Source organism: Mixophyes fleayi, chromosome 11 (genome assembly GCF_038048845.1).
Source record: "Mixophyes fleayi isolate aMixFle1 chromosome 11, aMixFle1.hap1, whole genome shotgun sequence".
Lineage (NCBI taxonomy): Eukaryota > Metazoa > Chordata > Amphibia > Anura > Limnodynastidae > Mixophyes > Mixophyes fleayi.
Window position 1 is genome coordinate 25,132,333 of NC_134412.1, and position 17,221 is coordinate 25,149,553.

A 17,221-nucleotide genomic window follows, 5' to 3' on the forward strand; every position below is an offset into this window, starting at 1 on the left:
GCTATTGGAATATCCACTTATGGAATACTCTCCCAGCGAACCACATCTTCCTCCTGCAATGGATACAGGGAAGAGAACCTTTTGGGAACAGAGAACCTCTTATCAGGCTGTTTCCAGGCTCCTTCTGCAATATCCTTACGGAAGGGGGAAAACGAATAGACTTTCTTTTGGCCTTCTTAAAGAGACTTCTGTCTCTAGGAGTAGGATCCTCCGGTTCTGGGAGGTCCAACTCCTGTCTTACTGCTAAAACCAAATCATTAATAAATTGGCTTTTAGAGCCCTCTTCCTGTCCCAAAGTTTGAACCTGGTCAGGATCAGAATTAATTCCCCCTCTTCCTCTGAAAACTCCTCAGAGTCTGAAAGGACCATAAGGGTATTATCAGATCTAGGCCTCCTTTTAGCAGGCGGAATGTTTGGGGATTCAAGTAACTGGTTTAGTTTATCCAAACCCTTTATAAATGCTGCAGACCATGCCGGTTCTGTGGGAACAGGGGCTTGGTCTGTATGAGAAGAGGAAGGTCCTGGTATAGACGTTCCAATAGAACCTGTGGTAACAGGGAGGCCCGACTGAGTACTAGAATTATTAGCCACCGAAGTAGCCACAGAAGATAGCAATTGATTGGATTGAAAATCATCTGTGCTAAAGAGGAAACTGACTGTGACAGGGAGGTCACCCAGGCCGGTTCCTCCGTCAGTGGGGCTGAAATATGCTGGGTTTGCGCAGGGGGTACCCCTGCTTCGCAGACAGAGCTGAGCGCCAACGGGTCCTTCTGCCCACAAGGTAATTTTACATTACATTTGGAACATGTAAAATATTTTGCAATAGGGCTCTTTCCCTTATCTGACATTTTTAATAAAGGAAGGCACACCAAACACACAGACTTAAATTGTTGAATTTAGCGGAGTAGAGAGAGAGGTATAAATGTGTGGAGAGAAAAGTGTAAACTACAAGTAATCAACTAATCTAGATATAAAAGTTGTACTTGTAATTATCTTAAACACAAATAATACTTAAGCAAGTAGGAGAACTATAATATAACTCCTACTAGCCCACTTGTACACAGCAATACAGAATATGTGTTTAAGTAAATCAGATACTTAGCCCATAGGCCAAACAGGGGAGAAGTCCAACAGCAGTATCCTGGTGCCTGCTCCCTCAGATCTGTTCTCTCTTCCCGGGCTTCTCCTTGGTGCCAGAAGACTGGGATAAACCATCTCTCTCTGGAAGGAGGGGGGAGCTCTATGTCTTAGCTCTCCCCTTCAGTAATGCTGTCTCTGCAGCCGATTCTGTGGTCCGTATAAAATATAAAAAATTGGTTATGTGGCAGAGTAGTGGAGACCTCCAGGGTTGAGGTCTCCGCAGCGGATGATACCCGATGCCCCCTTCTATGTATGAGGGGGGATCCTGGTATAGCCCCCTTCTCTTCTCCTCCGTAAAGCCGCTCTGACCCAATCCAAGATGTTCGCCGGCATATTAACTATCCGATAACCGGCGCTCTATGCCTGCAGTGGCAGCACCGGTTATAGGGGAGGCTCTAGGAGTGACAGCGGTCTGCGAGACCGCTTGTCACTCCTAAATCAGGCACCCATTCTCTTCTGTCCCAGTCAGTGAGAGCCGCCGGATCTCATCTGACAGGGGAGTGCCTGCGCTGCTCAGCTGTGAGTGTGTTCTCTATAGTAGAACACACTCCAGCACTGCCACCTGTAAAAAAATACAAAGAATAAAATAAAATGAAATAAAAATAGAAAAATTACATTAAGTACTAAAAAACACTGCCCAACTCCGTGGGCACCTAAAAAAAACTGGACAAGAGGGGGCAGGGGGATTGTAGAGGGGAGGGGTCTGTCTGCAGTACTAAAAGTTAACTAGTTAGGTGCCAACTCCCCAAGCTCCCTCCACAACCCCATGGTAAGCAGTGTCCCCCAGACTGGATGAAAGAGAAATATGCTTTGCCACAAAAATGCAACTGGAAGCTGCAAAATGCACAAAATTTAAATTATAGGACTAAAATCCAGATCTCCACCTCTCTGCGTCACAAGGAAAGTCCCTAACCTGCCCAATTCCTCCCAGCGGACGGAGTGAAGCTTTGCACCCCCAGCCAGGCGTGGCCATCTTGGTCTGCAAATCCACGTGTTAACCTGCAAAAACAGGTGCAAGTGTCACGTGACGTCATAACAGTATTTGTACTGTGCTTCTCCACATCTGTAAAAGATCCTGTGTCCTGGAGAAAGGTCATTATACAAAAAGTAAAAAAAAGTCTTTCTACATTGACTTCCATGGCACAAAAGGCAGAAAGAAAACCTCAGAAGGCCATTAGTCGTTGTTCGAACACCCTCTTGTTAACTGGGACATTAGATGACATTTGCGGTGTGGCCTGGTTGGAAGAACCACAACATGACAGACAGCAGGCAAAGTGGTGATAGATACTACACCCAACAACGCACTACCCTTAGGAAATGCCCAATATGTATGGAACCTACTGGACATTTAAAAATAGTGAATTAAAAAGTGCTCCGGTTGTGTTCACGATTTGCAAATACATTTATGAGGATAACTTCCCCTGTAATGGACCCTGATCTAAATAGGTTTGTTTAACATAGTGATCATATTGGGAAATATATGTTGTGATCAGAGTAATGCAGCAATTCTCTCCTGATATACCACATATGGCATACTGGTTCTGCCCACAAAATGTATGTTTCCATTGTGTGTAGATGGCAGGCCCACTTTACACACTTAGGGCTAGATTTACTAAGCTGTGGGTTTGAAAAAGTGGAGATGTTGCCTATAGCAACCAATCAGATTCCAGTTATCATATAGTTAGTACATTCTACAAAATGACAGCTAGAATCTGATTGGTTGCTATAGGCAACATCTCCACTTTTTCAAACCCGCAGTTTAGTAAATATACCCCTTACTGTGATTCTCTACAGATTATATGGTTGCAGTGTGCAGGTAACAAACCTATCTACAGCACTCTAAGAAAAGATGCAAAATAAAACAGCTAAAAAAATAAATTTAAAAAAAAAGACACTCAGCCACAATGTATATCAGACACAATGAGGATTATGTGGTAGCATTGCTCAAGAAGTGCAAATTTCCAGTGAACCTGAGCAACACAACGTACACCCACAAGCTTGCACCGGACTGATAAAAGATAATTGCTAACCGTTTACCATGCACTATTACTACACTGCTGCACATTGAGCAATGTCACAGATAACACTATGATTAGGATCAGGAGTTTAGCTATTCATTTATGAAATATATGATACTGGTAGATGCTTGACTATAGCAAACGTACAATCTTATAGTCTAAGTAACAGAGTAAAGTTTAATATATGATCAATATTCTTAAAATACCTGTTTTCTAAAGAAGAGAAGCTCTCAACAAGTAAGTTGCAATCCAACCATAGCGTTTCCAATTTTACATGTCATGTAGGTCACGCCTGCCCAACCTGTGGCTCTCCAGGTGTTGCGAAACTACAAGTCCCAGCATGCCCTGCCAACTATCGGTTGGCTATCTACAGACAACACCTGATGGGGCTTTTGGGGAGCCACAGGTTGTCCAGGCCGGATGTACATGGGCGTATTGCAGTTTTCACATTCACCCACAAAGGACCATTGCAGGTCACTGCTTTCTGAAGAAAATATTAGGGTTCAAATCCATTACTGATGACTATCTATGCTTCACTGATAGTTAAAACGCACTACAAGCTATTCACAAGCAAACACCAACCCTAAAGAAAGTCCATGTTCTGATTTTTATGTTTTATGAAGCTTGATATAGATAAGATCAGTGCAGAGTGTTTATTTGTGTAGTTATTTTAACCTTATAAGGTGACATCAGTACAGAATATGACTTCTGGCTGCTATCGGACAATGTTTGGAGACAGCCTAAAATTGCCAATACACACAGTGACTCTGGCACCCATTTTAGCAGACAATGGGGGGTATTCAATTGTTGCTTTAAACGCGCTAAAACAAAAAAAAACGAGCGCTCTAAAAATATTAGCGTTAATACGGTAATTACTCGCTAAATTTCATCTCGCAGATGAAATTCAGCGAGTAAACTACCGTATTAACGGTATTTACGCGCATGTTACCGTATAAACTGTAATATTTTTCGAGCGCTCGTTTTTTTTGTTTTAGCGCGTTAAAAGCAACAATTGAATACCCCCAATTATATAAAAAAAAATGAACAACTTGGTTGAATTAGGACTTTATAAAGAAGGGTAGTTAGCACGAAACCAGCTTCCTCCCACAGTCTACAAATATACTAGTAGGTTACCCTAACTGGCCCAAATGTGTGTGTTTGCGTGTTAGAGAAATTAGACTGTAAGCTCCACTGAGGCAGGGACTGAGAAGAATGACTAGACGCTGTGGGCAGCACTGTGGCTAATTTGTTAGCACTTCTGCCTTACAGCACAGGGGTCATGAGTTCAATTCCCGACCATGGCCTTATCTGTGAGGAGTTTGTATGTTCTCCCAGTGTTTGCGTGGGTTTCCTCCGGGTGCTCCGGTTTTCTCCCACACTCCAAAAACATACTGGGAGGTTAATTGACTGCTAACAAATTGATCCTTGTCTGTCTGTCTGTCTGTTAGGGAATTTAGACTGTAAGCCCAAATGGGGCAGGGACTGATGTGAGTGAGTTCTCTGTACAGCGCTGCGGAATTAGTGGCGCTATATAAATAAATGGTAATAATAATAGTATGTTGGTGCTCTATAAAGAAGGATAATAAGTTCTATCATACAGTACATGATATCCACTATAGAACAAAATACATCTCAAACAGCATCAAAAGCTCCAAATGCAGGAACCGTAATAGTTTCATTCGGGGACCAAGTGGATTAAGGACCTGATGGGCCCTGAGGAGACATCTTACTTACAGCATGAATGAGCATCTCCAGATCCCGGGCCTCAAATGTATGCTGGTTCTGATTGTCCAAGTGCTCAAACTGCTTCAGCAAAGCAACGTGGTCAATCTGTACATCTAAGTGACAGAAATCAAACAAGGCTGTTAGAAAGGAGATATATACCCTGCTGCAGACTTCTGTTGTCAACACACCCCGAAAGGGTGCCGACAACTGAGTCATGTATATGGTTCTCAAGGATAGACGGAGGCTCACCATATACAGCACTACTTGTGCAGGTTACCTTCACTCAGAGGTGAATAATTACATCTATACTGTGAATAGAACTAAAAGACTGTGAGCCTAATTCAATGGGTACGTTTTCTCCTGGACAAACCATGTTACAATGCAAGGGGTGCATGTTAGTTAATTATTTTGCACATAAGTTAAATACTGGCTGCTTATTCATCTAGCACACATACTTGATAGCTTTATTTTTACAATGAAATGGAAAGTTGATCTAAGACATGCTCTACCCCAACGATAAATCTGTCCCCACATTTTAAATTTACCTCCCCCTCCAATGCAACCTGGTTTTGCCAAGTTTCAAAGTTACTCCTTGTTTGTTTTTGCTTTGCTCTCCTTAATGAATCAGGCCCGGTGTCTGTAAATAAATGTATCTGCAGTAGTGCTGATAATTATATATTCTGCACTTGTTGATAACCCTAGCACTATATTCATGAATGTTGACGCTTTGTAAGTGTTCAGTATCTATAGTATAATATGTAGAGGTAATAAAGAAATAAACATTTGATATGACTGCGCAGGTTGATATCTCCATGTATATAACCAGTGATCTAACCAGTTTATTGCACCCCATGATGTAACCAACATCAGTACTGTTTACATGCAGCACTCAGCCTATGTGGACAAACACTAGGGGGCAATGGGGCTGTGACCTGGCCATGAACAGAACTGAGCAGCAGACCAGTGTGCCCAGTGGGCAGCAAAGAACCAATTTGGTTTTGATCCTCAGCCACCTGATCGCTCAGTGCAGGAGCGGTGTTCAATTTACAGACAAGCCGTAGTACCTCCACATTAGCAGGGAGTTTTCTCCAATTAGAAGAGACCCTGTGTGGGAATCCTTAGCGATATTATTTGGTGACTTATTCAAGAACAATAATGTCTGGCCAAGGAATGGAACAGATGGATCAGAATTAATGAGTCAATCACTGAAGTTATCAATGATAGCTGGGGTTTATGTTTACAGATGGCTACTTTGTACTAGTGTGTGTGTGTGTACACAAATAATACCCTATGTCCAAACTGCAGCATTGTCTAAGGCCAGCTGATTAGATAAACTCTGCAGAAATCTTCATGTCACACCGATCTTTGATAACCACTTATCAAGTTCTGCAAAGTCTGCACCATGCAAAAGGTCCAAACTGCAATTGTGATGTACAGGAGGGGTTCCGAAGGGAGTAACTCCCATCCGACCGCTACCTATGGCCTTAAGTGGGTGAACATTTCTTTAGTGCTTTCGTGAAGACCTCCATTAAAACCCTGCGATTCCACTTTACTTACTTTCCTCCATGGTTGCATCCATCTTTGCCTTGATCAGCATTCGAAGCCTGGACACCTCTTGCCGCTTAAGTTCATCCAGCTTCGTCCTCACATGATGGCTCACAAAATCCAGCTCCTTGCTGAGTTTACCACTCTACAGAGAGGAGCAAACAAAGCTGGTAACTAACAGGACATATATCTCTCTTCGTCATATCCTAACCACAGTACCTTACTAGAACTGCAGAACGTGGGGAAAAATAAACACACAACTGAAAAACAATGCAATAGACTAAAACATTACGACAGAAAATAGGTCACAAATAAAATTACGACAGAAAATAGGTCACAAATAAAAATGTAAAGGATAAGTCCACTTTTAGGGACGTTTACCCAAGTATAATCTATATCCCATGTCTAATATACACTCTAGTAGCGCGTATCTATCGCTCTATCTTCAGGGCTGGGCATTTGCAGTCCTTGGTCTACAGTCGGTCCTCACCGATGTGTCATGTGCTCGATGTCGAAACTGAGCAGCATGGACAGACACTGGTAAGATCTATGGTCCCTTTACGCATTATAGATCAACTAAACTAAGCCAATCCAACAGCAAAGAGGTACTGCAACATTTGCTGATATATGTAAAAGTTCCCATATCTTGAGAGGTTTAATATTGCATGTAGAAAGGTGCATTGCTGAGCACAAAGTATTGTGCAGTGTCCTGCAATGGGATATCAGACATGAAATCTATTATATATATATTTATTTTTTTTTCGAGGCATTGTAAAGAGTCTGTGATTTGTTTTTATGTATACCTGTATATATTTATTAGGCATTTTCAGTACAATATATTTTGCACAAGAGAAAAAAAACCTGCACACAATTGTTTGAGTGTTCAAGCAGCCTAGAGGAACAATATGTAGGAGCATTGAAGATAAACCTTTAAATTAATGATTATATTTATGTGCATATTATTATTACTGTGTTACAGAGTGTCACACTTTACTCATCTCGGTTAAATTAGTGCGTTTCTATGATTTAAACCGTACTTTGCTCTTCCACCTAGCCAAAATCAACACACAAATGCAAATAAGGAGGAGTATGTCAATAAAAAGCTCTTTGCATACAAGGCAGAGTGAGTTGGCTCAATTACGAAATCTTACCTTAATATCCTCAGCATTAGCAGCCTGAAGCTTCTCTCGAAAATGGCTGTCTGTCTCCAGCATGTCAATTACCTCCCGCAGGTAACGATCATAGTACAGTCCTGTGTCCTGTGACAAGGAGCATACTGTTAAATAGTAGGTTTGATATCCTGATGGAATGCTCCATCTGTCGACGCGCAGGTAACAGAACACTGGGCCTGTCAACGTTCTTTGTTTTGGCCCAACACAATTATTCTCAGGAATAAAAATCTAACAAGGATAGGCCCTGGTGTTCATAATCCAAGACAGGAAATCTCATCAGCCAATAACAGAAATCTGCACGGGGGGTGATCAGCCAACCCCACCACAAGATTCACACGTCTTAAGCTGTGTACACACTACAGATTTTTCCACCAACTTTTTATGCCGATCGATTTTACATGCCATTGATGGTCCGATCGCTCGATCCATGGACTGCATACACACTAGCCTTGTTTAAGACGATAAAGGGAAGAGCGGACGTCCCTTTAGCGACTTTTTACAGCCATGTTGTCGTGAGCAATGATTTTAATTTCGTACACACTGAAGCATCATTTGCAGGGATGTAACGATATACCAAAGACATTAGCATAAAGGGGCAGAGCTTTCACTATAGTTAACACCCAAAGCCGCATAAAAAGAGAAGGCAACACGGTCTCTTCATTCATTCCTATAAAATAGAAGTTTATTACCATACATAAAATTTAGAAAAACATTTAAGTGGTAAAGTGCAATGCAATGATTATTCCCTAGTAATAAAATCCCTTCGTATGTAATGGAATGCTCCATTCTTTGCGGGCATCATCGCTGATTGGTCCACGCACCACGTGAGACTGGTACAGACATCACAAATTTACATACTTCCTCGACCTGGGGGGCGTGTGTATCGGAGGATTGTCATGGATGGGTCGGAAGTTTATACACACTACACAACGGAAACGAGATTGGAACGAAAATATTTAACGGTGCGACCAACCAAATAATGCGACAATCGTCCATTTGGGCAGACTTTCGACCATCGTGTCACTGCACACACTGACCCGACTTTTGAACGAGCGGTCGTATGTCGGCTGGTTGAGCCGATTATTGGACGAAAACTGTGTAGTGTGTACCCAGCTTAAGTCATAAATGATCAGATCTTTCCAACCTAGTTTGCGCCCAAACTGGATACAGATCTACTTTGGCGATTAGGCCAAATTACCAAATCTGCCTGTGTACGGGCCGCAATAAACGTATAAACCCTTTTTCTAGATGTACAGGAAAAAACCCAGCATCTACAAAGAATAAGAAGCTTGGCTGCCATTTTAGTGGTGTCAATCCCAGGACTGTAAATGAACTGAAATAACCTTTTACAGATTAAAGTGGACCTGTCACCTGTACACAGTGGCGGCATCCATTTTGTGAATCTCATGAATATTAGTTCATCTCACAAAATGGCTGCCTCCAGTGTGTGTAGGTGACAGGTTAAAAATAGATTTCCACAATCTTTTACAGTTAATCCCTTTTTGTATTTCAGTCACACTTTGGTTATCTTTCGGTGTTTTCACTAATTTGTGTAGGTAATTGCCAGCATGAATGGCACCTGTCTTATTATCAAGCAATTTAATTTTCAATTACGTATAATAGAGACAGAAGGGGACGAGCAAGATGGTCTGTCCCAAGAGTCGCCTATATGCAAATAATAGTCGCACATCGCTTTCTCCAGCTGCTCTCTGCGTAGGGATACAGAGAGAGCTGCTAGGAGAAAAAACAGAAGTCCCAGTATATGATCACACATTGTGCACAAATACCATAACTTTATTTCTTGGGTAACTGAAAGGAATTGCCTCAGAGGAAATCACTTACTGCAGGTTCTGCTGGTTTTGCTGGTTCTTCTTTGTCTGGAGTAGCCCGTTCTATTGGTACTGCCAAAATGACCCCGAGGAAGGAAAATAGCAGAAGAAATTGGATCTTCATTGTGCTGCAAAGCAAAAAATAAAACAAAACATGGTATGAATACTTCATATATACATCATTATAAGGGAAGGGAGTGCGCTGGTGTGGAAAATATGGTCTATGGAAAAGATTAAAAATAGGCAAGTTATTACCACACCCAAAAGAATCTGTGAGCCTTACAAAAACCCAAACACAATCCAAAATATCCGAAAAAAATCCGAAAAATAATTTGCATGAGCGATTTCTATTTGCCTGATTGATGGCGCATTGCTTGCCAGCATTCGCACATTGTGTATTAGCTTGTTACCTAACAGGTGATCTACACAGTAATTTAATTTGTAAGTCACGGTATATGCAACTATCACCTTCAATGGCACAATGGTTTCATTTAATTGCAAGAACTTCAAGTAATTAGCTGTGTCCTTTCGCTATAATAGGATGAGCACAGGGAAGGGACATTTTTTTTTTTCTTTAACAGAGATTAATCTGAGGTGACTAATTTTCACAAAGTACCATAAAACCACACAGAGATTTCTAAGCACTTAATCTCTTGAGATTGAATTGGAGAGACTGAATATGGCTGCTGTAACTCTGGCCTGAATACATCAGCATTGTGCTGGAGAACATACACGTTGTATTTACAGAAAACCAAATCAGTACAGTTTTCACATACTAAAGAGAATTAATTTTCATCGCAGTTTGATGGTAATAATTCTGAAAACATTAGATTTGCCCTGTTGTAACAACAATATCATTAGGACAGAATAATTCTACAGGGGATTAAACGCAGGGCAGTAACTAGGGCTGTGCGACAGGGGCGACTGCCCAGGGCGCAACGCTGAAGGGGGGCGCAATTTAGGAATATTTTAGGTTAATTTAGTTAAAATTGAGGGCTAGGGGGGCGGCATTTGTCTTTCTCGCCCAGGGCGCTAGAATTCTAAGTTACGGCTCTGATTAAACGTGTCAGGTCGTGTTCTCGCTCAGTCATTTGACTGCATGGGTGAACTTGCCATGTACAGAAGCGTGCTAGTCATACAGTCGTGGTTGCATGGGGAAATCCACCTACCCCCAATTACTGCAGCTTCTATTGCATGCTAATGGCTGCATGAGCAGTATGAAGTAATGGATTTAACATACAAGGTGGGGGAAGGGGGAACGAATCAATAAAGTGACTAATGTTACAACAAACATTTATTGTGTGTCACCAACACAAAGTGGAGAAAGCGATTTCATGGGCTGAACCCAATGTTCCAGCAAAAACATCAATCAAGCTCATCAAATCACAGTTCCTGCTAACATGGCTGAGGCATCAGGCACTATAGAAAACAGTCAAATAATCGGCAGAGCAATGGATTGGCTAACAAAATGGTTCTCTCCGCTGTGTGTTGGCCTCCACTAATTTAATATGTAAATATGTAAATAGTCTTATTGAATGAGAACAGAGGAGAGTTGCAGTACATATCGAAGTCCATACAAAACTTCATCTTTGACACCATGGGCTAGATTTACTAAGCTGCGGGTTTGAAAAAGTGGGGCTGTTGCCTATAGCAACCAATCAGATTCTAGTTTTCATTTATTTAGTACCTTCTACAAAATGACAGCTAGAATCTGATTGGTTGCTATAGGCAACATCCCCACTTTTTCAAACCCGCAGCTTAGTAAATCTAGGCCCATATGTGCACTGTTTCTGCCCTCTAACAGATGTAGAATATAACAGATATAGATCAAGTTAACGCGTCTACAGGTATCCCTGACGCCTTTTAAAACTGGCACAAGCTCAAATCAATTATATTAATTAGAAGAGCAGAAAGAGAAATGTGTCCCTGGGGCACTCAAAGTTTAAACTTTAATACTCGTAAATTTTATTGATGTGCATTAAAACAAAACAATTTTAAAATAAACTCCATATTGGAATAGCATTGATTAGCGAAATATTAAAAAATGATAAGTGAAAGGTGATAAATGGTTACAAAAAGCTGTTAAAACTGGTAGTATTATACCACCTTAGCGCGCCGCTCAATTTATATATGTATATATAGAGAAATGTATTACACCTCCTTTTGTAATAAATATATAGGTTTAAAGATAGCTGTCCATATCTCTCATATCGGAACCTATAAAGATGCGAACTTGTATCTGTTCTTATTATGCTGCACAGCTTGTATGTAGAGTTTGGGAAATCATAAACCAATTTACCATAACTGACATACAGCCACAATATTTTTGGAGAGAAATACCTCTTAAAAAGGTTGTAAGAGGAAAGGAAAAAATGTAGTGCAACCACTGGGATATGGGTTGGTTTCATAGTTAAATTGTCTGGAATTTAATATTACGAGCATGACTGCAGGACCCAGAGAACAATAGAAATGGGAACAAGTGTAATAAACAAAACAAATACAATAAAACCCTAAATCTTAGTGGAGAGGCACATTAGCAAAAACAATGTAAAAAGGGTCAGTTTGACAGCTGCTAAATAGTGGAAGAAATTGAGATGCAAATGGGCAATATGAAAATTTAGCTAATTAAAAATCTGCAAGTCTGAAATCCAATTTAATTTATACCACTACATATATGCGTATGTTGGTATATGCATTTTACACTTTTTCACTTTATATTTTTTCCGCAAGCCAGAATTATTATATTAAAAGGTAAAGTAAATACCATAGGCTTATTTCTTAATTATATCTAAACATTCAGTAAACAAAAGGAGATAAGTTACTCTTTAAACAGAATATTATTTGCATACTAGCATTCAATGTACAGTGAAGGGATTAAAATGATCAGTTTGTTACAATGAATATATTTTTTTAAATGTATTTATATTTTAAACAATTTTACATCTCACCAAGCATGAATTCACAACAACAAATTAATATACAAATCACAAGATCAAATAATAATGTGTTGCCTATACCTGGCAGTAGGATAACAGTCACAAATTATTCCAACACAGTGAAAGGGAAGGGGGGGGGGATATAATAGAACGCAGTATTCCAAGAGATCTATGTTGCTGAAAACAGTTACAATACACTCTTATGATTATTCAGATTCTTTAACACCCAGATCTTCTGAACAATAAGCGAACTTAAGATCCTACCAGGACACGGTGTTCAGTACACATCATCCCACAAATCAAGAAACACACAGCAATCTGCAGTACAATGGTGAACAGGATGTGGCAACTTCATGCAATGCACGAAAAGCTTATGTCAGGATGTCAAATATGGCATTTAGGAGATTAGATAGAAGTACGTGTAAAAAACAACCATAATCATCATAGGCTGTTTGCGCTAAACATTTTCAGATGCAATTAGTGTAGGCTTTAAGTATAAACACATAGGCAATAATACACTATAATCTATCTCAACACATCTAGACCACTTACCCATACTCATAATAATACAAAGACAAAAATTAATAGCATAAGTAAAAACAACCATCATCAATAGAAGCTCTTTGCAGTAAACATTTTCAGATGTAACCAGGCCAGGCTATACATGTAAATATCAATTAATTTAGAATATAGACAAAAAAAAAAGTGGGAGATCCTAATAGAGGGGGGCAGGTGAGAAGGGATGGGATAGTGTAAGTGTGTTAAAGTAGAGTATAATCTTTAAAATATAAGGTATTGGGTATAGAACTTAGTGTATAGTATAGTATGGGCAGCACAGTGGCCTAGTGGTTAGTACTTCTGCCTCACAGCACTGGGGTCATGATTTCAATTCCTGACCATGGCCTTATCTGTGTGGAGTTTGTATGGTCTCCCTGTGTTTGGGTGGGTTTCCTCCGGGTGCTCTGGTTTCCTCCCCCACTCCAAAAACATACTGGTAGGTTAATTGGCTGCTATCAAAAATTGACCCTAGTGTCTCCCTGTATGTCTGTATGTGTCTATACTAGGGAATTTAGAATCAAAGCTCCAATCACTGATGTGATTGAGTTCTCTGTACAGCGCTGCAGAATTAATGGCGCTATATAAATAAATGATGATGATGACAGTATGGGACTTAACTGATTGATGGACTTCTGTTATGCCCTTTGGCATGTGTCAAAATAAATTGTAATAAAGAATGCAGTAAGTGGACTTAAATCAGATTTGGTCATACAGTGCCAATATGTTAAGAGCAGTAAATATGATAAATAAATACAAATTTAACAATAAATAAAAATTAGTTAAATTGACTGGTCTTGATGCACCATCAGTTAATGATCACATATAACAGTAGTGTGCAGGCAAGGATGCCAAAGAGATTTTATTTGTTAAATATACAGTAAATGTAACAAAATATATAAAATGACAATTTAGGGAGTTAAATTAAAGATTGACAATGACTAATATGTATCTAGAGAGTGAGCTGCCCTTAACTTGCTGCCAGTGACTGTAAAGAGGTATAAAGACAATGCCAGTCCCAGGTGTATATAAAGCAATAAAGGTACCATCAGTAACATTATAACATAGGATCAGATCCCTACCCACAGTCGCGCTGGCAGCAGGTGCTCCTTCCAAGTATCTGCTGGACTGTACAGCCGGGTCCCGAAGACGGACGTGGCGTAATGGGGAGGCCGATGATTCACTTCCGCCCTCACGTTGGGGCAGCGTCATCGTAGACGTCATCGGTGGGCGTGGCCTCCCGTATCTGCTATTACCTGGTATTATTACAACTGATCACTATGTATTGTAGTGGGTACATGTATAACTGACCAATTAACCATCTGTAAGGGCTGGTAGAAGCCAAATAAATATAAGAATATGTTTAAAACTAGGTATATAACCTTTTTTTTTTCCACAATTGTTGTGTAGTATTAAGGCTTTTAAGATGCCAGCACATTTTTTTCAATGAACCATTTATGAGTAAATTGGATAGAGATAGAAGTGACTATGTCAATGGGAACCATGGGATGTGGAGCATTATTTATGGGGCTAATATTGGTTTCTCTTATGATATTTCCTTCCAGACAACTCCTGTATATAGAGATCTAGTATCATCATCATCATCATTTATTTATATAGCGCCACTGATTCCGCAGCGCTGTACAGAGAACTCACATCAGTCCCTGCCCCATTGGAGCTTACAGTCTAAATTCCCCAACATACACACACACACACAGATAGACAGACAGAGAGACTAGGGTCAATTTTGATAGCAGCCAATTAAACTACCAGTATGTTTTTGGAGTGTGGGAGGAAACCGGAGCACCCGGAGGAAACCCACGCAAACACAGGGAGAAGATACAAACTCCACACAGATAAGGCCATGGTCGGGAATTGAACTCATGACCCCAGCGCTGTGAGGTAGAAGTGCTAACCACTGAGCCAAACACAAGAAAACAAGTGCTGGTTTAAGCGGTGCTCACTCACATTATACTTATCCAAATTGCATGAAATTTCCTGTCTATATGTTAAAATTTAACCTTTATTGTAATCAAATTAAAATAGCAATACAATTAAAAACCAGCAAAATATCTGCAAAAAGACATGATTAAGTGAAATATGGTGTTTTTCTAGGTGTGCTTTGTCCAGACAATGGTTAATGGATTGGCTGGATAAAGCACACCTAGCGAAACGCGTGTTGGCGTCTTGCTGAGCGCGTTTCTGATCTCTTCTATTTAATTATATTCTTTATGATCCTCCATTTACTAACTCTCTCTCTAATTAGTGTGCCCTACTCCAAAACTTAAGATTATTTTTAGACAGACAGCAATTCACTCATTTATCAGAAACAAGAGGACTGACAGCTGTTGAACGGTTCCCCTGTCAGGGAGAATAGAATGGATTGAAACTGTGAGATATGGGACCAAATAGATCCTTCTGCTGTAACTTCAAGCTTTTTAATTCTGAGGCGCCCAGCAGAGCCTGGCGCCCTAGGCAACTGCCTAACCTTGCCTAATGGGAGCGCCGGGCCTGATTATGGAGCAATTGAGATTAAGCTGGGACTTCCCCCTCTGACGTCATTCCCGGCCTTAAAGGCAGAAGAGAGAGCGTGTGTTACATCGTGGTGCAAATACTATGAAGTTTATTACATATAAGTTACGATAATTTAAAAAAGCACAATTTTATTTCTCTTTATTAAAATATGGACTAATATTATCTCAATGAAGATAGTGTTCCAGTGAATTTACTAAAATATATAAAGTGTAGTGAGTTAAATACCGTACATTGGGAGTAATCTCATTATTATTATATTTATCTAAATAGTATGTTGTGGTATGTCCTCAAGATAGAAATCAGTGTGGGCTAATTATAGCTGTAATAGGATCCTTGGTAATTATTGATTAAAGAGCTGTTAGTTATGCTCTTAGTTCATGGAGTTATTACAGAGTTGTGGATTTTTATATTAGTGTTTAACAGATTAGTACCCAATTAGACTGGACCAACAGAGAATCACAAGTTGTATAGCACCAATAGGGGGCTGTGGATTGTGCTCACCTACTTTTAGATTAAATGATAATTTTGAGTTTTCTGATAATGTTACACAAATAGTCTCTGGTTCATGAATCAAACTACACTATATGGACAAAAGTATTCAGGCACTTGACCATTACACCAACAGGGACTGTAATGCCATTGTATTCAAATACATATACTTTACTATGGAGTTGGTCTCCCTTTTGCAGCGATAACAGCTTCCACTCTTCTTGGAAGGCTTTCCACACTATGTTAGAGTGTTTCTGTGGGAATTTGTGCCCATTCATTCTGTAGATCATTTATGAGGTCAGCACTGATGTTGGACGAGAGGCCTGGCTCGCAATCTCTGTTCTAGTTTATCCCAAAGGTGTTCGATGGGGTTGAGCTCAGGGCTCTGTGCGGGTCAGTCAAGTTCTTCCACACCAAACTCATCAAACCATGTCTTTGTAGTCCTTGCTTTGTGCACTGGGGCATGGTCATGTTGGAATAGAAAAGGGCCTTTCCCAAACTGTTGCCACAATGTTGGAAGCATAGCATTGTCCAAAATTACTTGGTATGTTGAAGCATTACGATTGCCCTTCACTGGAGATAAGGGGCCTAGCCCAAACCCTGAAAAAAAAACCCATACCATTATTCCTGCTCCACCAAGCTTCACAGTTGGCATAATGCAGTCAGGCAGGTAACGTTCTCCCGGCATCCGCCAATCCCAGACTCACCCATCTGACTGCCAAACAGAGAAGCGTGAATCATCACTCCACAGAACACGTTTCCACTGCTCCACAGTCCAGTGTCGGTGTGCTTTACACCACTCTATCTGACGCTTGACATTGGTCTTGGTGATGTGAGGCTTGCATGCAGCTGCTCGGCCATGGAAACCCATTCCATTAAGCTTCAGCCCGACAGATTTTGTACTTACATTAATGCCAGTGGAAGTTTGGATCTCTTCAGCTATGGAATCAGCAGAGCGTTGGCAACTTTTACACACTATGCGGCTTAGCAGTCGTTGACCCCGCTCTGTGATTTTACGTGGTCTCCTGCTTCGTGGCTGAGTTGCTGCTGTTCCTAAACATTTTCACTTTCTAATAATATCACTTACAGTTGACCGTGGAATATCCAGCAGGGATGAAATTTCACGAACCGTCTTATTGCAAAGGTGGCATCCTATCACAGTACCACGCTTGAAGTCACTGAGCTCTTCAGAACGACCAATTTTGTATCACAAATGTTTGCAAATGGAGACTGCTAGGTGCTTGATTATATACACCTCTGGCAACGGGTCTGATTAA

At 40.5% G+C, this 17,221-nt stretch overlaps 1 protein-coding gene across 2 annotated transcripts in view; it reads right to left on the reverse strand.

The window, feature by feature from the left end:
• Positions 1-14,110, reverse strand: part of LOC142107260 (nucleobindin-2-like) — a 35,966-nt gene extending 21,856 nt beyond the window's left edge. The window contains exons 1-5 of one of the 2 annotated variants that reach the window (XM_075190569.1): positions 14,003-14,110; positions 9,443-9,557; positions 7,580-7,687; positions 6,441-6,573; positions 4,893-4,996 (exon numbers count right to left, since the gene is read on the reverse strand). In XM_075190569.1, the coding sequence (XP_075046670.1) occupies positions 4,893-4,996; positions 6,441-6,573; positions 7,580-7,687; positions 9,443-9,553 (456 nt within the window). In that variant the 5' untranslated portion in view covers positions 9,554-9,557; positions 14,003-14,110. The remainder of the gene's footprint in view (positions 1-4,892; positions 4,997-6,440; positions 6,574-7,579; positions 7,688-9,442; positions 9,558-14,002) is intronic. The other variant, XM_075190570.1, reaches the window with a different exon arrangement.
• Between the last annotated feature and the right edge of the window lie 3,111 nt (positions 14,111-17,221).